The sequence below is a fragment of the Thermobia domestica genome, chromosome 12 (assembly GCF_964235325.1).
Source record: "Thermobia domestica chromosome 12, izTheDome1.hap1.1, whole genome shotgun sequence".
NCBI lineage: Eukaryota > Metazoa > Arthropoda > Insecta > Zygentoma > Lepismatidae > Thermobia > Thermobia domestica.
In genome coordinates, this window is record NC_137465.1 from 105,361,905 (window position 1) to 105,389,898 (window position 27,994).

General features: G+C 36.1%; 1 protein-coding gene across 1 annotated transcript; it reads right to left on the reverse strand.

The window, feature by feature from the left end:
- Positions 1 to 232: 232 nt before the first annotated feature.
- Positions 233 to 26,605, reverse strand: mRpS34 (mitochondrial ribosomal protein S34). The gene is made up of 3 exons (XM_081733927.1): positions 26,336 to 26,605; positions 12,228 to 12,437; positions 233 to 494 (listed from the first exon to the last, which is right to left on the reverse strand). The coding sequence occupies exons 1-3, from the start codon at positions 26,525 to 26,527 to the stop codon at positions 303 to 305; spliced, it is 594 nt and encodes a 197-aa protein (XP_081590053.1). The 5' UTR covers positions 26,528 to 26,605; the 3' UTR covers positions 233 to 302.
- Between the last annotated feature and the right edge of the window lie 1,389 nt (positions 26,606 to 27,994).

A 27,994-nucleotide genomic window follows, 5' to 3' on the forward strand; every position in this document is an offset into this window, starting at 1 on the left:
AGTATCAAAGTATTTTAATACCAGTTAGTATGAGCTATGAGGTAAGGTTAATCGAATTTTCATCCATATGTAGATTGAAAGTGAGAACATCGCGCTGTACTTCATCATCTGTGATCAGATTTCATTTTACTATCAACGTAAACTGAACTCTAGTTTAATTCATGAAATAACTACTATATCTACTTCCGTAACTTCAATTTCGTGATAGTGTAATTTTAAATAAAACCCGAAATTACAAACGAAACACTATTATTTAATTAACATACACTGTTTGTACATTACAAGTTTACAAGACCACATTTCTATTGCAACACGTTTTCGTACAATCCGGGACTAGCAGGAATTCCAACTCCTGATGATACTTGAACATTTGGAGTTTCTCCTTCTTTAGCTATTCTTGCCTTGCTGACCCGATTTGCTCTATAATTCATACGCAGAACTGGTTCCTCATTATCTGTAATTCCTTTCTCTGCTCGTTCTCTCAATATCATTTCCTAGAAATACACATAAATATTTATAATTAGTTTCGGAGAAAACTAAGTAATGTAAAATGTACAGAAAGAGAAACTATATGAAGTAGAATAAAACAACGTACACATTTTGTCTAGAGTATAGTAGAGCTAAAGTTTATATTAAAACAGCTAAAAGTAAGACATGATTTGTCGATAAACAGTATGCTTTCCTATTCTCTGCGCAGCCTTCCATGATCTTAACTCTCATACAATCAGAATTTTATTATATCAAACTTGCTTACATCGTTGTCCTCCAAATAAAGGGTGATGTAAGGGAACATCATGAGTGACAAGTAGTTATTCTAGTTTCGAACCTATTAAGGGAAGAGTTCAGTTACATTGGGCGTTCCATATTCGCAACCTGCCAAGACTATTTGCATTCTCGGCATACACAATGACTCATGACACTCCCTACAGTTGGATCTCCTCTCCGCTAAATTCTATTTGTTCAATCCCGAAGTACACACGAACGTGAACATATCACATATTTAGCAGTCTCAGAAAACTGGTACCGTGATCTCAAAACCACAATCTGCCCTTTTAAAATCGGAAAACCACATCCTTTCCACACCAAAGCTGGTGTTTGTTTTGGAAGCGGCCTACATATGCCTCATACGTATACGTAGGGAACGTAAGCTTGGCAGTGCCTTATTTCATTAGCTGATCTGGCGTGATGTTAGAAGTAGCTGTACATTTTAATAATCAGACTCCATTGTATGTATACAGGGTGTTAAATAAACTATACCAACAAGCTAGAAAGCAGGGTTGAAAAAAATTTTTTTTTTTTTAAAAAAAAGAACAAAACATGTGTTTAAAACATGGAAAAGATATTTAAAATGTTTTAAACACGTTTTAAAACACGAAAAACGACAGGTTTTAAACATTTTGAACAGTTTAAAACATGATTTTAAACATATATATCAAAATCGTGTAGTAATTTATTTGTTAAGATTTCTTGCCCTTTACTAGCAACCAGTGATGTTATTCCATATTTTAACAACCGGTTCTGTATATATACATACATATCATTTATATACCAGGTGTATATATATATATATATATATATATATATATATATATATATATATATATATAGAGAGAGAGAGAGAGAGAGAGAGAGAGAGAGAGAGAGAGAGAGGAGATGGATAGGTAGATAAATAGATATAACTCTCTTAGGAAACAAACCGTACAAGGTAGACAAAAGTAATTTTTTTACTGGATACCACAAGTGACAAGAAGTGACCTACACAGAATTCTACTACAAGGTGGTGTGACGAAATTAGGTACTACTGCAAATATCTAGGAAACAAATTACCCAACATAGATGGTTGTCAAAAAGTATTGGAAAGACCTTAATGTAGCAATAGATCAGCAAGTGTTGATAACATGTATGCGTTTCAAATATACGTAAGTCACTCTCATCACTACACTCATGTGATCCCAGTTTTTATTCTTGACATCTGAGCTTTTGAGATTAAGAAATAAACCGCTTATACTTTGTTCTACGGAATCATTTGTTTAACCCTTTAGCTGTGAGAATTTTTAAAAACAAAATTAAATTAAAATTTACTGTTCCTGGGTATAACTGTGTAAAATTTACTATTATGTCTGGTTATAACAAACGGTTCTGCGAACTCGAAATATTTAACAATCGGTTCTAGCGAACCGGTCGGAACCTGCTGAATAGCACCACTGCTTGCAACCGACTTTTTCATTTATTTTAACCCGGTTAAGACTACACTGTGTTGGGTACAGAATATTTCAGTATAGATTAGTAATTCTCAATTTATTTCATATCACGACCCCTTTTTATTACATCTTGCCAGTGCCTCTCATAAGTACTTATTTGGTTGTAACAAGTTTAGGTAGATTTTAAAATCTATTTACTATGGAGATTTCACACAATCTATCGATATACATAGTGAAATAAAAGTCCTCAGCACCCTTGTGTGTTGAGAACGGGTTGAGGGAGGATGATAAAACTTGAAAGTGGTGCGATGGCAAGTATCATTGCAGCCATCTTTGATTGCAATTCGAAATTTCAAATGCAAAGGGAGTCATTTTACATGTTTTAAGGATAGAATTTTACCAGAAATAAGCTTGTGCGGCTATTTAGCCCTAAGACAAGTCATTTTGGGGTTACTGTTTCTGAACATTTCCTAGTTATGCCCTTAGGGGCTAAACTCACGTTTCGTGGAGGCGGATGAGATTTCAGTTGCAAAATTTGATTACTATTTCAGGACACTGATGCTAATAAAATTATTTTAAAATAATAAATTTTCGAAAAGTAATATTTGAAGCACACTTCACGTTGTGTTAACTTTAGAATATTTTCTGTTAATTGGTTGTTTTTACTCAAGTCAATAATTTATTGAAGAAAAGTAATATTTGGGGCGTTCAGAGCACAATGGATCCAAGTCCATTTTCAATAAGGTTCGGTTTTGCTCAGCAAATGAATTCTATTTCAATACGTAGTATCTTCGCAGTCAAGAGTCCGAAATAAATGAATCTAAATCCACGTGAAAGGGCGTGGGATAGTTTCATATGACTGCCACTAGACAGGGGCGTCAGTGGGGCAAGAGGGCAACCTACCATGAATCTCAGATTTTGGGGACAGTAAGGCAGTTTTAGAAACTTTTAATAAGCAAAGTCCAACAGAACAAGTTTGGGGTCCTTACACCAAATAAATGCGGAAGAAATACAGATAATCAAAACTGGAAAGTTGCTTAGGCCCAATTTCCAGAATTTTCAGTAGGCCCAAAACTCGAAAGTAGTGAAACCTTTGAAATCCTAGGCCAAAAAATATACAAGAGAGCAATTTAGGCCTATAGTTCCTGACGGTCAATAGATATGGTGATCAAAGTCCGTATTTGTTCGGTATAAGGACTTCAATTTTTTTCTGTGGACTTTGCTCATGAAATCTGCATTACGTTCCCAACATCTGAAATTCAGGGTAGGGGGCGGATTACCTCTAAACGGACGCCCCTCTCCAGCGGCAATCATATAAAACTCTAGATTGCACCTTGTCACATAGTTTTTCTTTCTTTCATTTCGGATTCTTTCTTTCTCTAAAGTATGTATGTATGGAAACTGAGAACCAACATGTACTGTGTCAACAAATGCCTGCGATATGTAGATGAGGAACGTCATTGTACGTCGCATTTACACTAAACAAAAGCTAATTAACTGAATGTTGGAGTAAGCACACGTCCCCTTAATCAGGATTGTTTCATTTGCAGAAAACAAAATATTATAAACAGAATATTTTGACATAGACTTTTTTGTCACAACAAAACACTCCAATTAACTTTTATTGAATAATGGCATCATTATATGTTCATTAAAATTCATTTGTTTCTATCTAAATAAAAAAAAAATACACTATTTTTCTTCACATTCTCATCTTGTAGAAGGCCAACTTGTTTGTTTGTTAGTTAAAATTTAGCATCTTTTTATTCAGTACCGAGGTTATAAAAAACGCGAAGCTTGCAGTTTAAAGTGGAATAAGAATCACCACATTGCTCTTGATTTCAAGAATTCCACGGGTATCAAACCCCGGGATCACATCCAGACGCGCACTCTATTCTCTAGACCAGTGGTAAGGGCTATTTTTTAGTATTGTTTTACAAATTATTAATTTCTCGTAAGCCTTTAATGCAGTTTTTTTTGTTTGTATTAACTCCTAAGAATGATGCGATAAAAAATACTGAGACCAAAGCACTTGCATTTATTAATAGAAAAACTTAAAAAGAGAATATTATATATGTATAATCGAACGTAATCTTTTGTTTCACTTTGTGTGCTTAATACGAGCTATTTGCGATGTACTTTGTTTCAAATTAATTAAAATGGAAGTATTTATTTTTAAACATTAGAACAAAATTATATTACAGCAACTTTAGATTATATCAATACAAAATAGAAGTATATGTTTTATTGAACGTTTGTACTCAATTTTCTACCTTCCAAAATAAGAGAGACTAACGTTGTAGACTATGATACTGTTGTTTGGAAGTGCACCTGGTATTCTTGGATGCTTGTCGTGGTTGCAATAACATGGCATGGTTTCAAATTCTTGAAATGGGTAAAGGCAGTTGAAGATTTTGGTGCATCTAGCAAAGAAACATATAATTTTACACATATGTGGTAGAATTCGCAAAGTTGAATTTAATTTGGTAATTATAATAGCACGAATTTCACTAGTTTGTGTCAGTTTGAAAATTTTCTTCAGCGTGTGTTTCAGAGAGGACTATGCCCCCTCTAGCCCCTCCCTGGCTACGGGCCTGGAGGCACTTTTTGACCATTTTCTTTCTCTGGCAGATTTTTTTGCAAAAATAAAATAAAAATAAACATATGTTTAAAACAAGTCTTAAAAAAACACGTGTTTAAAACAATGTTTAATATGTATATAAAATTTGTTTTAAACAAAATCAATTATTTAAAACAAGTTTTAATCATTTGTTTTAAACAAAACAACCCTGCTAGAGAGAGATTCCTCAGATGAAAATTTACCAAAAAAAAAAAATCATATTGGCGTGTGGGGGAAAGTGTATAGTTTCGGCCGTCTAAATGCATGAAAAATTGAATCACAGTATGCGTTATTCCGAACACAAGAAATCGAAGAGCTAGTGGTCCTTAACACTTGCGACTTCCCGCCGCCGCATTCCATGTTCACTGCCGTTAAGGCTTACTTTTTGCCTATTTTTAAGTTCAAGCATATCTGGGAATTACGTTGGGAGTATGTCTGGGAACTATGCCCTGTGGGGAAACCCTTGTGCACTCACTGCACATGCTAAAATATGCATTTTTAGATGGCACACGTGTGACTTCCTTTACGGTGATATAAACCGCTACTCTACGGTTCGTATTTTGATGTGAGCAGCCATCTCTAACAGTATGTCGGTATAGTCCATTAACATGCTGTATAATATTTGTTTTCCCTGCAAACATAAATGCATAACAGTTGACTGTGAGGCAAAGCAATCATGTTTTGTCATTTAAAATAGAAGTTATTAAATAAATACCGGGTGCTACAAGTATGTATGTATGTATCTATCTACATCTATATACAGGGTGTTAATGAACTATACCGACAAACTGTAAGATCTGATTCCTCACATCAAAATAAGAGAAAAAGTTCATATGGACCTATGGCGAAAAGTGCATGTTTCAGAGCTAGGGCTGTCCAAAATCTCGAAAAAGCCAGATTTCGAGAGGTCCTATTTCGAATTCCAAAAACTGTGGATGACGGTCATCATCAGTGTAAAGGAAGCCACGCATATGCAATCCAAAAGTGCATATTTCGTCAATTTTTAATAGGTGTACAGGTATTCTCTATAGGCTGTAATTCTCAGATATGCTCTCAATAGAGTCCTCAGATATACCCTGATTTCAAGGAGGGTCCTAAGTGGCAGGAGGTAAGCCATGACAATTATCGACATCCAGTGCTTTGGAGGGAAGTCAAAAGTGATAGGAACCGGTAGCTCCATGTTTTTTTGTGTTCGGAATAACGTGTGATGCGATGTATTTCCTCACGGTAAATTTCAAGTTTTCTTCATTTATAAGAGTCAAAGAAAACATTGCAACATGCGTTTTCACGAGTATGAGAGACCGTGCTGCTGACGATCCTTAACACTTCCGACATCGCACCAAAGGATTCCGTATTCACTGATATTAAGGCTTATCGTTTGCCTACTTTGGACCAATCATAAAGTCAGAACATATCTCAAAATTCGGTTAATGGCATGTCTGGGAATTTTATCCTGCATGGAATACTCTGTACACCCATTGAATATTAATAAAATATGCATTTTTGGAATGCGCATGCGTGACTTCCTTTACGCTGATAAGGACCACCATTCACAGTTTCTCGAATTCGAAATAGGACCTCTTGAAATTTGGCTTTTTCGCGATTTTGGACAGCCCTAGCTCTGAAACTATGCACTTTTCGCCAAAGGTGCATATGAACTTTTTCTCTTATTTTGATGTGAGGAATCACCTCTTACAGTTTGTCGGTATAGTTCATTAACACCCTGACCCTGTATCTCTCTCTCTCTCTCTCTCTCTTGAACTCTCAACTTGAAAAGTGTAAATGGGACCCCCCAGTTTTTAGTGCAGATTCAAATGCTACACACAAAAATACGTAACTTTTACTGGAAACATTTTTGTGTATTCTTGACAGATGGCACTGTAATCGCGAAAAATCTGTTTTATTGAGTAACGCAGCAGAAAGATCGGGACAGGAAAATATCTCGAGAAATACACATTCGAGAATGAAAAAACAAAATACGTGTCAAATATTTATTCGATTTCTATTTAACTGTGTGCAAATCAATGCTCCTTGGTGCCCCCTAAGAGGGCAGAGGGGGGCAACTTGAAAAGTTTAAATGGGACCCCGCAGGTTTTAGTGCAGATTCAGATGCTACATACAAAAAGACGTAACTTTTATCTGCAACATATTTGTTTGTTTGCTCGATAGATGGCGCTGTAATCGCAAAATCTGTTTTATCGAGCAACGCAACAGGAATGTCGGGACAGTGGAATATCTCGAGAAATACGCATCTGGGCATGAAATGAAACAAAAATATATGGGTCTAATATGTTTGATCCCTTAAGTGTGTGTGTGCAAATGAAAACACCTGGATACATCTTAGTGAGACAGAAGGGGCAACTTGGAAATTTGAAATAGGATCCCGCAGATTCAGATGGAAAGCACACAAACATACAACTTTTATCTGAAAAGTTCTTTTGTGTTCTTGAGAGATGACACTGTAGTGGCAAAACTATGTTTTATCGCTGTAATGCACGAAATGCGCTTCCGATCAAAAGATACAAAAAGACATGCCGAATTGTTATCGAAACTATTTTATTCTAGTCACCTTAGCAGGAAATAATCAGAGAAACAACTAAAGTTTAAAATTAAACATTCATATTGAAGTGGAAAGGCCTAATGTGTACATCAAATATAGCAACAGGCGATAAATTAACTTCTAGTAGTGTTACGCAGGAACAGCTGTGAACGTAGCTGAGGAGCTGTATATACCCTCCTGGGCCTATTCTGTCGGTGCATCACCTCGCCTCTGACCGTCTGGGAGCTTGTTGGTGCCTATGATATTCGTCAGTAACCAGTGTGCTATAGTAAGTGCTCAAATTGCGCACCTTGTTCGATTTGACAATGCCCTATTCGATGATAGAATCCATCTACAGCAGCTCTAATGACATTGGGTTCAATAAGTGCAATTTCGTCAATAATGCTTTGCCAAAGTTCATCTAAGTTGGTAGGCTTCCTTCCGTACACACGATTCTTCAAATATCCCCAGAGAAAATAGTCCAGTGGCGAAAAATCAGGAGAACGAGCTAGCCACTCAATTTCACCTCTTCTGCCAATCCACCTTTGGGGGGAATTGCTCATTCAGAAATTGCCTAACATTTATTTACACCATAGTGCGAGCCCGCACCCTCTTGCTGGAACCACGTTTCGGCTAAGTTATAAGCTACAACGTCTCTAACTGCTGGAAGTACGTCGTTCCGCAGCATATCTTCATACTTCCCAGCATTCAAATTTCCGTCAATGAAAAATGGTCCAACTATGGAGGTGTTTATCATCACTCCCTCCCAGACGTTCAATTTTTGAGGGTATCGGATATGTGCTTCAACCGACCAATGAGGATCGCTGTCAGCCCAAAATCTACAGTTATGTCTGTTAACGTGACTGGTTAATTCGGAAGTGGCTTCGTCTGAAAAAACAATTCTAGCGAGAAAGTTAGGATCGTCATCAATGCGCCTCATCTGTTCACAAAATTCCATACGACGGTCGAAGTCATCTTCATTTAACTCATGTGTCAGATACATTTCGTACGGGTGGAACTTGATTGCCTTCAAAGTTCTGTGGACAGCCATGGGACTGATATCATGTTGTTGAACACCTTTACGGGTGCTCAGGTGAGGATTTTCAATTAAGGATAATGCGAGCATCGCACGGTGTGCTCGACAGTCGACTTTGAAATGAGATCGTTTGGACCGCAAAATGTTTGGTTAAATAGCGCCCTAACTTCAGCATACGATCTTTGGCGATCACCCCATTCGCGCATCATCAAAATAATTATTCTGTCGTGCTCAAAAAGAGTTTCTTGTCGTCAAGTAGTTAATATCTGTCCAGCACTTCGAGATCAACACAATTTGACTTTGAATTCTCCACTAAAGTGCTCTTAATTTACAAGACATTCACTCACAATGAAAACCTCGAATTGGATTCACAATAAGACTTCGTGATAAGGAAGTCTCTGGCAGGATTTCGATTCTCACTCATTCCACACTACTCGCTACTGTCTCTCAGCCGTAACAGGCCACTACGGAGTAAATCACTAATTTTGCACTGATGAAAACTGTTGTGCGGTGTCTTCCATGCAAAAGTAACTCGAAGCAGGCATGCAGAGGCTACTGCGCAAGGAACTAAACAGCAACTACAAACACAATTACCAGCTCTATTTCGATGACTTATTTGACATACACGTCGATGACCAACGTTGCTTTAGGGTAATTCCATGCTTGTTTGATTTGATTTTAATGCCTCCGTTTCGCGGAGAACTATTTTAGCATAATGTTGTTCTCATTCTTGGGGGCACAACGTTCAATTTGAAATATTGCGTGCGTTTTTAAACTCCAACATTTCTGTGCACTTTGAAAGAAATATTTAGTTGTTGCGATTACAGTCATGGGCGCCTGCAGGCTTTTCCGAGGAAAGGGAAGCACGATGTTTCAGAAGACAGGGCAGGGGGGTGAAACTACCATTAAAAAGGTAATTGTGCACAATTAGTCCTCACATGTAGGGGTAATTTAACAAAATCAGGGGCAATTTAAATTCCAGAGGGAGTAAATGCCCCATAATTCCCTATTTGTCAACGCTCATACTTACAGCTTGTAGTAACAGTAACTGTAGCAATAAAACAATTCAAATAAACGTTCGGCAGGTATACATACAGTATTTGTATCTCTTGCTCGAAAGTACATTTCATGCGTTGCTCAATAAAACTAACTCACTCTATGGCCTATGGAACCCGGAGGTTCAATGCCGCGTTCACAAAAGTTCTCCACTGACTTCTATCCTTAGCCAATTGGATCCAGTTTCTACTTTGTATTTCTATCTCTGCGAGATCCATCTTAATATTGTCCTCCCATCTGCGCCTAGGCCTTCCTAATGGTCGTTTTCCGATTGGTCTTCCAGTTAAGACTTTGAAAGTTTCTACTTTCTTCCATTCTAGCTACATGACCCGCTCACCTAAGCCTCCTAGACTTGACAACCCTAACAATGTTGGGTAAACCGTATAAATTATGTAGTTCCTCGTGGTGAAGTTTCCGCCATTCCCCATTCTCGTTCCTCTTGGGTCCGAATATTCGTCTCAGGATCTTGTTCTCAAATACTTTCAGTCTATGTTCTTCCCTCAGAGTAAGCGACCATGTTTCGCAACCATACAGAACAACTGGCATGATTATTGTTTTATATATTTTAAGCTTCAAATTCCTTGACAGAATTCGCGACGACAAGATTTTGAACCGATAAAACAGCTTTTTGATATTACTTTGTCATCTGTCAAGAACACAAAACAACTTTTCCGATAAAAGTTACGTCGATTTTGTGTACAGCATCTGAATCTACAGTAACAATTGGAGGTTCCCATGTCACATTTCCAAGTGCCCCCCATCCCCACCCCCTCTAGGGGTTGACCAAGTTCATTCATTTGCACACTCACACACACACACACACACACACACTTTAGGGATCAAAAATATCAGACCCATATATTTTTGTTTCATTTCATGCCCAGATGCGTATTTCTCGAGATATTCCACTGTCCCGACATTTTTCTTGCGTTCCTTGATAAAACAGAGATTTTGCGATTACAGTGCCATCTATCGAGCAAACAAATGTTGCAGATATTTGTACGTATTTTGTTTTTTCATGCTTGGACGTGTATTTCTCCAGATATTTTCCTATCCCGATCTTTCTGCTGCATTACTCACTAAAGCAATGTTTTACGATTACAGTGCCATCTTTGAAGAATACACAAAAACGTTCCCAGTAAAAGTTAAGTATTTTTGTGTGTAGCATCTGAATCTGCACTAAAAACTGCGGGGTTTCATTTAAGCTTTTCAAGTTGCCCCCTCTGCCCACCTTAGGGGGCACCCGGGTTAATTCATTGTTCCACCCTGAAATATAATTTAAAAATATATTTGCCACGTGTTTTTGCATTTCATGATATGATATGTATTTCTAGAGATATTCCACCGTCCCGATCTTTTTGTGACACCCTGTCTATATATATATATATATATATATATATATATATATATATATATATATATATATATATATATATATATACACTTTGAACTGTCAAGGTTGAATTTCTAGGAAAAAGTAATGCTAAGTTTCCTTAAAAGTGACCTTAATCATCGGTCTAGCTGAGGAACCCAATTAACAGTAAGAGATTAAGAGCAACATGGCGGAGGACATTTGAGGCTTGAAAAGCGGAAGCAGGTCATTAAGTGGTGCTGCAAGTTTGAGAATGTTGATGCGGTTCAGAGACAGTGCAGACGTGGTTATGGGACTGATCCATCTTCAAGGATAACAATTACACATTTACTAAAAAATTCAAGGTTCATAGAACAGTGTGTGACGTGCATACGGCTACAAGTAAGAAATCCTTAGCTGCGGTGCTGGAATTGTTTCAGCATTCATAAAAATCTTCAAGGCGAAAGTTACATGAGAACGCTGTGAGTGTTAATAGTGTGTTACACTTACTGAAAAAAAATATCATATGTATGTACATTCCAAGTCTGTGCAACAGCTAAGTGACGACGATGCATATCGCAGGATACAATTTTGTGAACAGGTTCAGGAGATGGTTACACGTGAACTGGGATTTATTGATAACATTGTTTAGTCGGATGTAGCATAATTCAAACTTAACGGAACTGCCAATAAGTATGATTGTGTACTGGGCTGAAGATAATCCTTACATTACTGCTGAAATAGGTTCCCAATTTACCTGGCGTAAACGTGTGGTGTGGCTTGTCTTATAGTGGACTCATTGGGCCTTTCTGTTTTGACAGTATTATAACTGAAAAAAAAAAAGAAAAAAAGTACCTAACAAAGTTTGTTAATTCGGTTTTTTCTATCATTTAGTTAGGTACAATAATGACAAGCTTTATTACCAGCAAGACAGCGCCTTGTCGCACTATCACAGGAATATGCGAGTATATCTGGACCAATATGTCAAGCCAATGGATAGGGTGCAGAGAGCCAATCGAGTTTCTTACACCCTCCAGACCTTACGCCGTTCAACTTCTTTTTATGGGGCACAGTAAAAGATGAGGAGTACAGTCGTAAACCATGTAACCTGGACACACATTGAGATAAGATTGAAACGGTGTGCGTAAAAATTCCATTGGGCACTTTGGTATGAAGTATGGAAGCAGGTATGCCCTGTACTCAGAAATGTAACGATGCTGAAGGCTTACCATTTTGAATATTTACTTTAACCACCATTTGGAATACCCAGTTTGACCAGAAAGTATATTTTTCAAATTGGACTGTGGCCTTACTTTTTCCAGAAATTTAACCTTGTAAGTAGGAAATTAAATTATCTATGATAGTTCAAAGTGTATATACTTTTATTTTTAATGAACCCAGTATTTTAAACTCGTATCAGTTACCTTAAGTAATGGAGGAAACTGTATTGTCCGAGGCAATATTCTTTCCTTTTGAATTTCCTTTACTAAATGTGATCTGCAATAGGCAGCCTCCTCCTCCTTTGGTATCAGTCTGTAATCATCTTTATAGGAAACTGAACAAATTTCTGTGATATGTGGCTCCTTCCTGCCTCGGAATACTCTTTCTACCCACACACGAACAAATCGTCTATTCTGAAAAAAAGTAAAGAAAGGACTAATAAATAGCATGGACATACTTGAAAGGATTCCTTGATGGCTTTTAAAGGGAAATGAAATTTGGACATGATTCGAAAATTGAGGGGAGTCATTTAGGTTTGGGGACAACTTCGTCGAAAAAATAGAAATTTCAAGATTGTAAAACGAATCCATGTTGAAGAGTGCAAACACACTGCAAATTTTATAATGGGGTACAAGCGAAGCCGTTACTCACTGCCGAAACATTATAGTTAACTAATGATCAGGCCAGGAGGCTGATTCCAACATATGATGTAAACTGATCTCCTCTGCAAATAATAGTTGTAAACCACAATGGTGATCTCCCTCGTTTGTTCATAAATGACATTAAAAAAGTGAAAATCGTGCTATTTTCTATTACACTATTTCTCACTACGGAAATTACCTACCTCTTTTTACGTATCTTATGTTCATGCCAGGGCGCTGATTTCAACGCACGATGTGCAATGATCTCTGCAAATAAATTTACAAAAACCAGAATGGTGACAGTTCTCGTTTGCGCACAAGTAACATTGAAAAAAAAAAAGTGTTCTTGGGTGTTATTTCCATGTTGGCTCTGTGCTTGGGTATTTGCCGATTGATAGGTACGTTTTTTTTCTTTCTTTCTTGCCGCTTACTTAAACGATCTTTACATTGACACCACCCTCAGTAAAAGCAACGAACCTGTCCTTGATTAAGATATTAAGGCCAAATCTCAATTGTACGCTGTTATTTCATCAGTTCTATAGGGTCGATTTTTTTTTCAAGAACAGGTGGCTTTCATTCGGTCACAACACTTGTAAAAAAAAGTGTCCAATTTTAATGAGGTTTGTTGCAATAGACGCAAGACGAATGTAAATATTGTGCAGGAAGGATGATAAGCATTTAACTTTAAAGCAGATATTGGAAATGACTTCCATCTTCCATTAGGCACAATCGAAACCATCGCTCCATGTTCGCTGCAGTAGCAGACAATGTATCCTGGGTGATGCTTGCAATTTCTCTTCTGATATTAGCTCGCAAGTGTTCCAGTATTTGTGGGTTGTCACGGTATACACGACCCTTCAGATAGGGCTGCGGTGGCTCAGTGGCAGAACAATCACCTCTGGTGCATGGAGTCCTTGGTTCGATCCCAGGTCGCGCCAAGTAAACTTCGTGATGGACAAACACCGTGTGCGTGGGTTTTCTCGGGGTTCTCCCTTATTTCCTTTTTTTTCATTCCACCATTTCTTTCATTTCTGCCAACGTATTCTTCAGCCTAACTGACATACGCGTGGGACGTAAAAATCAAAGATTTCATTTCACGATCCTTAGATAATCCCATAGGAAGTAATCTGGGGATGTATGATCAGGAGGCCTCGAAACATACAAGTTCGTAAAAACGATCCGATCATTAAAGTAACTGCTAATCAGGGACAAACTTTTATGAGTCATGTGGCATTTGACGCCATTGCGGTGATGATAATTTCTGGTAGTTCAATGTCGTCCAGCTGTAGACAAATTCATTTAAAATGTCCATATAACGAACTGTATTCACTGTCTCTTCGAAAAAAAAAAAATGGATTCCACTATTCGTATTGCCAACACAGCACACTACACTTTAATTTTGCGGGAATGGGGCGGTACCTCAATTAGCTGATGTGAATTTTCTGAGAGTTCAAGTAGCCAGACAACCATGCTTTGTGTGTAACCCATGATTTGAAAAATGTTTGGGATACGCGTAACGAACTGAAGGAACAATTGACAGTAGGCAACCGGTTTATCTCTATCTGGGTAACGCAATTCGTGAACAGCAATTACTTTGTAAGATTGTAATCGTCTGCCTTGGCAGCTTTCTGGCACGTAGACTAGCTGTATCCGTGTTTCTTCCAGATATGTTTTTGGGGGGCACTGCCCTCCCCCGAGGAGACCAAAATAAACGTATGGGATATAATAATAAATAGAACAGTTCCATGTGAAAACAATATGTGCCCCTCCGGAACATTTTTTCCTGAGAGGAACACTGGTTGTATCACGTCTCCTCGGATAAACGGCCGAGACCCTTTTTGTGTTTGTTTGTATGTTTGTGACCTCATACGACGTGCCGCGACATCAGCAACAGCACCTTCACGTCGCGATCCATGTTTATCTCTTTCACTCCAATATTGTGTCCCATTTAGATGCATGTACAGCATACTCCATCTACTATGTTTTTTGCTTGGCAATGATGAAATCAGTTTTCCAGCACATTTTTACTAAAAGCACACGTTGTTTGAAAGTGTTTAACATGGTAGACAATTCAACTCACAACACTCAACAATACCGACGCTAGATTTCTGTGAGAAATCGGTCTTAACTGCTTATCTCGACAGCCTTAGTCAACGCGTCTCGTAGTTACATCTGTCATACGAACGTGAAAATGTTTCTGTCATATACTGATGTTATCAGGCGCTTTAATGTTTTAAGTCAGAACTTCCATTCTTTTTGCTCTAAAGCGTTGAGGTATTTTGGTCGTTTTCCGATTATCATATTGCTTGCATACACCGGACACTGCCACAACGAATGGTGCATAAAATTTTCATAATCACCCTGTATAATTCTTTTTATCATTTGGTACTTTTTTTTTATATCAATTGAGACTTGTAATTAATTACGTAAGTCAATTTCAGCCAAATGGGATTCGATTGAGAATGCTGAAACACCGCTTAATTATAGGATTTCAAGTTAGAAATCAGAAATGCAATATTTACTTTAGTCCTGTTCTGTATTCCCAATTTCTTTGAACGCAATTACATTATTTTGATTCGTGCTATCACAGAAGAGTTTTCACCTTTTACAGTAATAATTTCTATTTTGCACATGTTCATGTTCATGCCCCGTGAGTTCAGAGATAATGAATGCAGATCCGTTGATTAATAAAAGTTTTGAGGACAAACAAACAAACAAACAAACAAAAAAATTATGTCCTGGTGTGAAATGGCAACGTTAACATTTGCTACCTTACCATTTCAGTTTGCTCATTTCACAAGAATATTTAGGTTTGCATTTGCATTATATCAACTTAAGCCAATTCTGGAAAGAATGTGGCTTCATCAATTAAACCTTATAACTGAAATAACCCCAAACACTGAATTCCGACTACATTTTGTTGCTTTCAAAATCAGTAGCATTCATTTCCAGTTAATATACCATACGTACGCGAAAACGAACTACGCGCTACTTTCATATTTTTGTAAGAAAATTATTTATAAAAACCAATGTCCAACATTAATGTAGCCGCCATCATAAGCGAAATTTTATCTTTTTTGAAGAGATGTTGATATTTTCCGCTCTTTTTGAATGTGCATAACATTCTAATGCGTATCAGGAACCAAGTGTCGCATTTATATGTATTTTCAAATTTTGGTGCTTAGTTCGTTTTCGCATAACCCGGTATATATGTAATACGCAGATTCCTGGCATGAACTGAAAGTTGCTAGAAAAAGTCGCTAGTGAGTGATCTCATACATGTATAAAGCCCAATTATTTTTACTTTTTCGCAAAGTTGTGTAAGCGCAAACAAGAAAGGTTACCATTTTGTTTGCAACCATTATTTGCAGAGGATATGAATGTACATTATACATTGGAATCAGCCGTCTGACATGGACGTAAGGTACTGAAACATTTCTGTAGTGAAGGTTAGTCTCACAGAAAATGGCATGATTTTCACTTTTTACACTGTCATCTGTGCACAAACGAGAAAGGTCACCACTCTGGTTTGCAACTATTATTTACAGAGAATACTAGTGTACATCATACGTTGGAGTCAGATACCTAAAAGCTTTGAACTTACGATACCTAAAAAACCGGCAATGAGTGATGACTTCCCATATACACCACTATAAAATTTTGCAAATGTTATTATACTCTTCACCGTAATGAATTTCGCAATGTTTGACCTTTTTTTTTCTAAACAAAGGAGCTGTTCCCAAAATCTAAAAGTCTGCACCCAATTTTCGAATTAATTCTAAATTTTTCTACCAAAAACAGTCACAAGGTCCTTTCTTAACAGTTTAGTTTCAAATCAATAAATACAAAAATGTGCGTGATACTGTTTGTATTAAAGAGTAATTTTATTATTTTCAAATGTAAATGGATTTAGTATGAGTTAATGACAAAATGATGTATCTCTTCAGGAAAATGTTTCAATAACTTTTTCTTTTAAAAAATGAATACTTGTTGCAAGTGAAAATGAAATGAAATGAAACTTCTCTGGTGAACGTCCTACGATTATGACCTTTAGGCTAAGGGAGATGATGATAAAGGCAAGTGAATGATGATGGAATGAGAATGTGGAAGGAAACGGCAGTACCCGAAAAAACGCACGGACATGATTTTGTCCACCACAAACTTAATTGGCCGGGAATCAAACCAGGGACCCCACGTACCACAGGTAAGCACTCTATCACTTAGCCAGCATGCCCTCCAAATGCGTTTTGTTTCAGAACATGAGATAGATCTGGTCTTCAGAATTACCAACTAAACTTAAATTAGTTTAACAGCTGCGTTGATGAATCATTGTTTTTGAAACAAAATGTATTTTATTTAAATAAAACATACATGACGGCTAGAAACAAATTGTATTTCAATGACAACTTCGTTACATGAACTATTCATGATAACGAGTTTGACAATTAATTATTAATACTCCCATCTATAATTTTAAAAGAGATCTTAATTTGTTACTGCTTTTTCTATCTTACATAGGACTGAAACTACGCTGCGCATTTGTAGACGCGTTTTATTTGACTTTTAAATCTATATATATAAAAGAGAACGCACAAATCCTTTGTGAACTCATCACGCTAATACGGCTGAACCAATTTCTTTCATTTTTGGGGGGTTATTAGGATTTGGACCCTAGATGGTTTTTATCATATCACTTTAATTTTTAATTACCAGTGTCTTGAGATAATTGACCATTCAAGTGTCCATACGTACAAATCCTTTGTTATTAGTTCATCATAGGTAAAAATAAACGTATTTATATGCAACCCGCATGACCATGTGACTCGGCGGGTTAACATAAATGACAGGCGATATAATGTTAACATTTACTGGAATCTACTATGGTTTTTATCATATCACTTGAAAGCGAAAAAGTAAAAATTATCTAATTAACAAGGTTTATTGCGTTCCGGGGTGACCGCAGCGAAGCGGGGTGAACGCTGCTAGTACAAAATATTTTGATAAACTCTTACTCCGAGATTTTTAAGAAGACTTCACAGAATAACATAAATTTATCTTCGATGAACCTGTACACTTTGTTATTATTTCAATCCCGAAAATGGAATTTATTATTGTAATGCCATTGCTTATTTAAATGTTACTATTTTGTCACTTCTGACAATTTTGCATAAACATGTCGATACAACAAGTTACTTGATTCAAAAGGATTCATATTCAATATTTAATATTTATTAAAAAGTACTCACTCCAAAAGCATTCAAAATTATCCAACTGAGAAAGTTTTGGCAAAACGTTACTGCCTTCCTCAGCATATTTTTCACAAAACTAAATATCTATGTAACTACATCCCGTTGATTAACTTCTTCCAAATATCATTACTTTTCTTACTTCCAGTATCCGTCCATAAAATTTACCTTGTATCTATATGCCCTTGTTCATGAGCACTATCCGGTTTCTTATGTAGCTGATTAACACTAATTAAAGAAACATTGTTTCTCAGTTTCACCTGATTCACCGATGTTTTATTCACTCCACTAATAACGTAATTAGTCGAAGAAAAGATTAACTCTAAACTAAGTGTGTCGAAACATTCACAATTACGTAATTCTGGATACTTTTGGAGTAAATACCTTTTAAGAAACATCGCTATAATGTTTTCATTATAATAGATTTGATTTGATTTCTCGGTGATCCTGAAAATTAACGTCAAAATTCTGCAACATAAATACATACAAATTACGGAACGAAGATGGTTCTCGTGAAATCGTACACTACACTCGTAGCTTTATCAGGATATGAGTCCATAAACATGTCGATACAACAAGTTACTTGATTCAAAAGGATTCATATTCAATATTTAATATTTATTAAAAAGTACTCACTCCAAAAGCATTCAAAATTATCCAACTGAGAAAGTTTTGGCAAAACGTTACTGCCTTCCTCAGCATATTTTTCACAAAACTAAATATCTATGTAACTACATCCCGTTGATTAACTTCTTCCAAATATCATTACTTTTCTTACTTCCAGTATCCGTCCATAAAATTTACCTTGTATCTATATGCCCTTGTTCATGAGCACTATCCGGTTTCTTATGTAGCTGATTAACACTAATTAAAGAAACATTGTTTCGTTATACACAAATCTCACTTCTGCTGACGTGAAAATCGTCCTTTTACGATAACAGAGCTCTCGTTTGACTTTCCGTACATTTCATGGAACTTATTACATGAAGTTATAAAGTAAAGCCACCGTAAATTTCGTGCAAGATAAGTTCCGAAACTTTTGACAAAGGAATACAAAACTCAGAGGATGAAGTCGCCTTGAAATTACTTGAGGCCTACAGCAAAGACGACGATTCCTTTAGTGGTTGTATCGCTACTGGGGGACAAGACCTGGGTTAAGTACGTTAATTGTGAGACAAAAAAACAGTCCATTAGAACGGTTTTTCCTTAATTATTGTTGAGCCATTAAAGTACATCAATTTATCTTTTATATACTTAGTTTAATAAATATAAATAAGAAGTGTACAATTTACCTCTACACACTTTTCTTCAAGATGTCTACCTAGTCAACTGAATAAATCTATTTATTCTCATGTTGTCATGACGACGACAAAACCTTTGAATTTCTTTATATATTAACATTATTATTTCTTTTTCTTTCTCTTCTTCTAATAAACAGAATCAGTCTAGTACATATTTAAAATGCATTATGGCTCTTAATTACAAGTAAATAATGATTTACAAGTAAAATATACAACATACTGTTGTACCATGAAGTGGGGACTCATAATTCTCACTCACTTACTCTCTTACTTTCTCACACACGCACACACAAAAACGAAAATGCTTGCAAACCATGTCTGCAAGAAAACTTACGGCTATGTGTTTTGGGATAGGGAAGGTGTATTACTGCTAGTCAACTTTTTGGAACGTGGTGCAACAATTATCGCCGAAAAATATTGTGAAACAATGCAGAAGTTGCGAAGAGCAATTGAAAACAAACACCGAGGAAAATTGAGTGATAAAGTCTTGCTGCTCATAAGAATGGCAAGTGGACTCAAGCCATTCATTGAGAGGTTTTCGGCCATCTGCCATATAGCCCGGATCTCGCACCAAGTGACTACCACTTGTTTCTCCACATGAAGACCTGGCTAGCAATGCAGTGCTTCAATGATGTCGCAGATCTTCAGGTTGGCGTGCAGGAATGGTTGAAGTCACAGGCGGTAACTTTGTTTGACAATGGATTCTGTAAGCTTATTCATGGCTATGGTAACTGTCTAAACTTGTACGGCAACTTGTCGAAAAGTAGGGGCCGCAGTGGCTCAAATGTAGAGCGTTTACCTCAGGTGCATGGGGTCCCTGGTACGATCCCAGCTCGCGCCATGTGAGCTTTGTGGTGGACAAACATCGTGTGTGCGTGGGTTTCCTCGGGGTTCTCCTGTTTCCTCCCACTTCCCTCATTCCACCATTTCATTCATTTCTCCTCATCACCGTCTCCTTTATTCTAGCCGGCATAACCGTGGGATGTAAAATTCAAAGATTTTGTCGAAAAGTAGGATACGAGTATCACTTCAAACCGTATATAATAAAAAATGTCTACTTTCATTTGGCTTCTTTTTATTCCAAAACGTGAGTTACTTTCTATATAGCCCTCGTATATATAAACGCAGTGAAAATTTAAGTCCGTATACATTTTTCCTTTTCCACTCCAAAGAAGGTATATACCCTATCACTATATGAGCAGAGATGTGATTACTGGGCTTCTTCCCATCTTGATCAATAACAAGAACTTACCTTTATTTTCGACAAGCTGCATCTAGAAAGGGCATACAAACAAACAAAAGCTACACTGATAATACACAGAAGTGATCACCATTACCAAACTGCACGAGCTTGTTGGAATTTGTGGTTTATAAGCTTTCCAACGGTGTACGAATCATGACTCTGTGACAATCAGGGGGTCACCAGAGCACTCAACGTTAGAGTCTACGATTCTGTTAAAATACCTGACAGGCGTCTAAAGGTTAAATGTAAAAAGTGTAGCATAACCCGCACTTATTCTTCAATTATGTATTTATTGTTTTATTATTAAAGTAGAAGGAACAATATTATGTCATGACGATTTTAAATGTTTATGTTACGAGGTTAAATGAAAAAACCAAAAAAACAGGTTTTTTGGTTTAAACCCGGTCTTTTTGGTTTAAACCTTTTTTTTTTTTTTTTTTTTGTTTGTTTGTTTAAATAATTTACTCTATGTATTTATATTAGATATGAACAGAAATTAGTTTGTTTTGCCTTGGTGTTATTATGCAACAACAAGGTTATGCTGGAAGGGGTCACATAAGCTTAAAGCGGAATCCAAACCGATTCCCGACTTCCATCCAAGAGAAATTGTCCATTTGGACACGAAACCTGGACTATTTGGTCACAAATACGATTGCCGATTCACTCACGAAGGATTCCTGATAAAAAAATACGTTGTACTGATATTTGCATAGGCCTATTTGTTAATATAATTTTCAAGAGTCATTTCAAAAGGACAAAAAGATAAACAGTTACACAAATAAAAACATTATACCAGAATTATATATAAATCGGGAAACTCCCGCCTTCGCCATTGGGAAAATCCTGTTATTACTTTAAATGTATTTGTATGTAAAATTTTAAGGTCAACGTATCATAATCACTACGCTTAAACTGAGGTATTAAATTACAAATTTGGTATGTAGATATCATTCAATAAAAGTAAAGTCAAATCCAAGTTGATGTTGGAAGCTACGTAGGCAATTGATAAATTTTGCCAATTTCTATCAATATATTTAAGCAACCTTGGCTTCTTTATAGAACAACAGGCATTCATTCAAGTAGAAATATATAATTTGGTTTCATTTCGTATGTTTAGACTTAACATCCTTATGAAATACCAAGGTTATCACGGAGAAGACTTTCGCTTAAAGGGACACCTCGAATCGCTACTTGGTTTACACTTGAAAAATGGGTTGTGGTTCGACCGAGAATTGAACACGGGACCCCTTGATTAAAAGGTGAAAAGTAGATAAACGTAATGCGAATAGTTTGATATGTGGAAACGTCACCACAAAGTTCACACGATTTAAAGTTTTTTTTTTCTTTTTTTTTTTTTTAAACAGCTGGTTTAAAACAAGGTTTAAACCAGCCAACCCTGTTTCTCCAGTGTTTTCGTTTCACTTTTGGTGGTTATCTTTGAGACATAATTAAATTAATTATTGTTTTACTATTTATATAACTAGGGACAGGGTTGGCTGGTTTAAACCAAGGTGGTTTAAATCATGGTTTACACCAGCTGGTTTTCTACACACACACACACACAAAAAAAAAAAAAAAAAAAACTGGTTTAAATCAAAAAAACGAAAAATGTTCCTAAAAGTGTAAATGTTCGTAAAATCTTGATGAACACACATTTGTTGGTTATCACGTTTCACTCCCGTATATTATTCATATTATATTCAGACCTAAATTCAGTACTCAAAGAGATTATGCTACAAAAGCAACTTCTTCTTTTTATAAGTTTATGAATGTTTCTTTTGTGATTTTTTTAATAGTTATTATTGTTATGCAACTGCAATCAAAGAAAAATTCTAAATATTGCTTCGTTTTAATAATGTTTACTGTTGGTAAAATACATCGAAGTGCCGTACTTTTTTTTTTGGGGGGGGGGAGGGGCACCACGACAGGCATTTATTCAGAAGTACTTTTGGTATCTATTTATGTATAAATGGGTCAGAACCAAAGTGGACTCAAATAATTCGTATCTTTATTAACTTTTCTTACTGATATGCAAATTAAGTCGTCGTACTTCTTTAACTTGGACTAATAAAAGTCGTAGTAAACTAACTTGGACTAAATTAGTTCTTCTGTACTCTGCAATATTTTGAAACTGTCCATATGTAATTCTGTATAATGGTTTCACTTGTGCAACTGTTTATTTTATTTTATTTATTTATTTATTTTGTTGTTCTGAAATGGCTCTTGACAATTATGTAAGGATCAGTACAACGTATTTTTATCAGGATTCCTTCGTGAGTTAATCCCGGTTTCGAGTTCAAATAGAGGACAATTTCTCTCGGATGTAAGCCGAGAAGCGGTTTGGATTTCGCTTTAAGATTATGTAACCCTTTCCAGCATAACCCGGTTGTTGTATAATAACACTAAGGCGAAACAAACTTATTTCTGTCCATATGTGATATAAATACATAGAGCAAATTATTTAAATCAAGAAAACCTGGTTTAAACAAAAAAATCCGGGTTTAAACCAAAAAAAAAAAATTCAATAACAATCATGGTTTTTGCCAACCCTGGCTAGGGACGTGTACAGAAACTTACTTCGAGACAATTTAAATTCAATATGAGGATAAATTATATTAAAATTTGTAAAATTACTCCTAAAATTACACTAAATTTACAGAAAAATAGGGATTTCGGGGGTCCCCCCCTGCGTACATCCCTGCACACAGTCTACTTTAAGATTTGAATAATTTGTGGATGCTAACATAGGAAGCGTAAACTCTTCCACATGCATCCATCGTGAAAATGTATATGAACGCAAAACCTTTATCTGCAGTAACGCAATACTGCTGGATTTACATTGAATCTGTCACAGAGCAGGATAGACGTTACAGAAAACGCATCTTATAATCACTCACTATAATATTCCCTACTTTTTAAATACACCGCACGCTGTAGTTCAATCATATTATTGTGTTCTACTAGCTTTTACAAGTTTTGACTCTCTATAATGCACGAACTTAAAATACAACCTACCAGACCTTTACTCAGTCTTCCTAACCTTTGACCTAGTATGTGAAAGCTTAAGTTAGAAGCTGAATTCATTCTATTTTTAATTCTGATGGACATTGACAAGTGAACGTATTTTCTACTACAGCATATTTCCTATAGGTGGGAATTCAATTAGAATTAAAAATTGAAGAAAAAGAAAGCGACAAGAAATGGATATCGAACCCAGATCTTAGGTTTATCTTGCCAATGCGCTGATCACTGCGCTATCCAGTCCATTCTCTGAAAAGTAACATCCATTTATTATGAGAACGAAAATAACTTATACTCTGAGATTATATTTTGCTACACGAATACCGAAAATGTTATATGTCTGCCAAGTTTTACTGACGTATGGTTAGTATATATGAAGATTGGATAGTAAATTTGGTTTCCGAAACAAACTGTCAATTTTTATACAAAACTGACCCTTTTGTGAAACGGGCCATCGCGCGTCATGTCAACTCAACCAATACTTTTCAAAAATTTCACTCACCATCTGAGGTATTCTTCAAACTTGGTAAACATGTATGTTTGCTTAAACTGTCAACATTATATAAATATTATTTTCTGAAAAAGAACAAGACGGCGAGGACGATTGAGGAAGCGTGAGAGGAAAGCTACAGCCCATAATCTTAAATGAAAGAAGAATTGGATAACCCGCACTTATAATGTACGTAAATGTCAGTATAAAGTGAAACGTTATTCTGACCATACGTTGTAGCCAAGATTTTAAAGAGATACGGTTGAATTACAATTACATAAGAAAAATTAAAGTTATCAACCAATTCTCATGGACTTGTAACTCTATACTTGTAAACATAAAATATACTTCTTCTACATCGTGCAGAAATGCGCCAGCGATGAGACTTAGTATCTTATACAGTAGTCTTTGATATGCACTCGTTCATTTTAACCCTACTACAGCCTCTGCAATGGTTTCACACTTGAAATATTCTAACTGTAAACATGAAATATTGGTTTCCTACATCGTAAAAAACTCATCCAACAGTGCAGTAATAGGTGCTGTTTTACTTTTAGCACACAACATTTTGGAAGATTTACAGGTAAAATTCATGAACAGGTACATTACATGAAAACAACACATTTATAAACAACAAACTTTTGCGATTATATTAAATACGTAGTAATACAGCTGTATTTTAGGTTACAAGCGTAGGATTACTAGTGTAAAATAATTACAAGTGCTTTCCGACGGATAAAATAAGCGAGTGCATTATGAAAGATAACTGTATTAGATAATATTTTTCACAGTGATTTACTTCTGCACAGTGTACAGAACCTATATTTTATGTTTACAACTGGCACGCTACTAGCATGAAACCATGACAACTGCTATTGAAACGCGTATCATTGCCAAATTTTTTTTTTTTTTAAATCGGTTTTCAGTACCCTCGCTAACGCATATACCCACCATCGATAACGCGCCTCCTCTTTTCGGATGTATTACCACACTGGGCCAGCAGCTTCGCTCTGCCTGACTTGGTTAGATGTCACTTGCCTTTCACTCGCCACGTAGCAAAAGTTTGTTCATGTTTTTACACTGTAATTTTTATGTCAAACATTCGGAGGCCGTACTTATGCGAAAATCGGAAAACAATTATAATTTTTCAACACTTATTCTGATGACCCCCTTGAATTTTTATCTATAAGATATTTTCATATCGCGCAGGGCAAATCATTTAGAAGACAATAAAAAGGAAACCAGTGAAACAATTAAAAATTTTCAAGTATTATTTTGAGTGGTGCGCCAAAATTAAACCTGCACGATTCAGTATACTACTTGGCATTACTCGAGCAGACGGTTCTACCAAATTTTTGATACAACTCTTACATTTTCAGGTTAGGTTAGAGCTTTGTATTTGCTTTAGCAGAGCATGCACTAAATGATAATCTCCATTACTACTTGCAGAATAACTTCAGGAGAGCTCAATACAAATACAGTGTGGATGTATAGCATAAAAACTACAAGTATAATACACGAACCAACTTGTGCTAGGTGGCCACTAAAACACAAATGCTATGTAATCGAGTCAGGTTAGAAGCGCAGCAGGAGGGCCCGAGCGGCAGCTACGCGGTGCGTCCGTAGGGACCACGCACCTCAGCGATGCATAAACGAGTGTAGTGAAAGAGCACACTTACATATAGAATACTCAAAATTCATTTCAATATGCTGTGCACTGACAATAATTACTTAAGCCCTACATACATACTATTCCTTCACCAAAAATGTTTCACATCGCATTTTAGCTATAAATTTTCTACTTGGTAGAACCGTATGCTCGAATGAATCCACTCTTTCATACGCACTCACCCTTTTTAACCGTAAAATACTTCATATGACGAAAACAATTGTTAGTGACTTATGTGATATCGAACCTATTTACAACCTGCACTCAGAAAAAACTGAACAACTCAGTAATACCGTATTTGCCCTTGTACACTCCAATAAAACAATGTGAAAAAAATCTTTGAGCCTAACAACCCACGTTATATCCTTTAGGCGAGAATTTGATTAAAGCAAGTGAATAATGATGGAACAATTGGTGGATGAGAAAGTGACTGGGAACGGGAGTGCCCACAGATAACCAGCGAGTATGATGTTCACCACCACACTCTTTAGGCCGGGATCGAACCAGACCCCACGTTCTATAGATATGCGCTCTACGACTGAGCCACAGTGCCCCTACCCCCAATCATGTGAAAACAAACATTATTTAACAAATACAAGTCAAATTTAAAAAGATCACTACAAACAACTGTAGAAAATTAATACTATTTAATTATGTGTTTGGGATTAAAATATATAGCTATGAATCTTCAATTACATACATCATAAGAGGCATCTGGTGGGTTGTCTAACGTCTGGACTTTCACAATTTTCATGTAACTTGGTTCAGGATAGCGCTCGAACATGCTCCTTACAACAATTCTTCCAACTCCATAATTTTTCATATTTCCTAAGATTTCCCATAACGATTTGCCTTTAAAATCAGTAGTCCTTCCTATATATTTTATAGGCATATCCTTTCAATTATTCACTTTAACATCCGACAAGCGACAACTAAGATTTGTATATTATTCTTTACTCATTTGTTTGCTATTGCTTCAAGGTTCAAGGTATTTTCCTTCCTTCCCTTCGGAAATTTAGTTCCTGAAAAGAATTTAAAAAAAAAACTTTAAAAAAACATGTATTGCTCTTTTTTCATTTAACATTTTCCATTTTCTTCTTCCACCAAAATTCAAGAAGATCTTTGGGTTCTTCCATTTCTTTCTAACTTAGTTCCTTTTCAATTACATTAAAGCCTAGCCTCCAAGCAAATTTAACCAAATTCCCTTCCTTTTCCATTCCATCGTTCCATTTCCTTATCCCCTTATTTTTTAGGGTTAATTCACATTTTAACATTAAGTGTTCTAGTGTTTCATCTTCTTTAAAACAAAGTTGAACTTTTTCGTTCACTTTAAATTTTTTCAATCTTACCCCTGTTTCAAGGCTCCCCGACCTGGCTTTGGAAAGTAAAATGCTCCATAAATCATTGTCCATATAATTTATTTTCTCATAACGCTTTTTATATGTGTATATTTCTTTCAAACTGCTCTTCTTGAATACTTTTTCATACCGCTTTTCCTGCGCCTTCTCTTTAATTGTTTTTTCGGTATTATTTTCCCAATTTTTATAATTCTCTTCTATGTGCCAGCGGGTAGTTTGATCATATTTTCTTTCTAATTTCCTAACTCTCCTAAACCATTTTGTGTTCTTTCCTTTTGACATATGTTTAGTGGCTTCATGCACAACTTTTACCAATCTTGTTTCTTCCATAAATTTTAATCTTCCAAAATATTTTATTTTACTCATTTCTTTTTTCAAAATCACTCCACCCTATCTCTCCTGTTATTGTTACAGTTGTACTTAATTTATTTGCTCCTTGGGCAAACCTCCCTATTTGATTTTGTGCTTGCTGTAAAATATTCCTGGTTTTATCCGTTAAAGTTATTGCTTCATTTGCATATGTTAGAGCCGGTACTTCTACTTGTTTCCATAGTATTCTTGACACCTCATATCTGTTGTATGACCACATTGCTTTATTTTTTATAATTGCTGTATATTTTTGTAGTTTATTTTTCAGTTTTTTCTCGTGTTCAAGTAAGTATTGTTCTCCTTCTTCAAGTGTAATTCCTAACAATTCTATTTTTTCAGTCCTGTTTATTACTATGTTTCCTATATTGTACATTTTGATCCTCTATGTCTCCACTAAAAACCATGAACTTGCTTTTTTCTTCATTTATTTTTAAACCAATTTCTTCTCCTTTCCTAACTACTGTTTCCAACATTTCCTTAATGTCTTCAATATTATTATTCATCAATGCTACATCGTCTGCAAATAGAGTGCCAGGGATTTTTCTTAAGCCTGTCTCAGACGGGACTGAAGTAAGGCTACGATTCACGATCTAAAACTCACGACCTTACTTAACGATCGTGTGAGAGGTAAC

What these genes read in the sequence shown, in the direction of transcription:
- mRpS34 (XM_081733927.1), bottom strand. Translation starts at nt 26,527, where the DNA reads ATGCCTATAAAATATATAGGAAGGACTACTGATTTTAAAGGCAAATCG. An exon ending in CACCAGATGCCTCTTATGAT is followed by an intron (nt 12,438 to 26,335) that starts GTATGTAATTGA and finishes ACTTTTTTTCAG; the next exon opens with AATAGACGATTTGTTCGTGT. An exon ending in AGTTTCCTCCATTACTTAAG is followed by an intron (nt 495 to 12,227) that starts GTAACTGATACG and finishes GTGTATTTCTAG; the next exon opens with GAAATGATATTGAGAGAACG.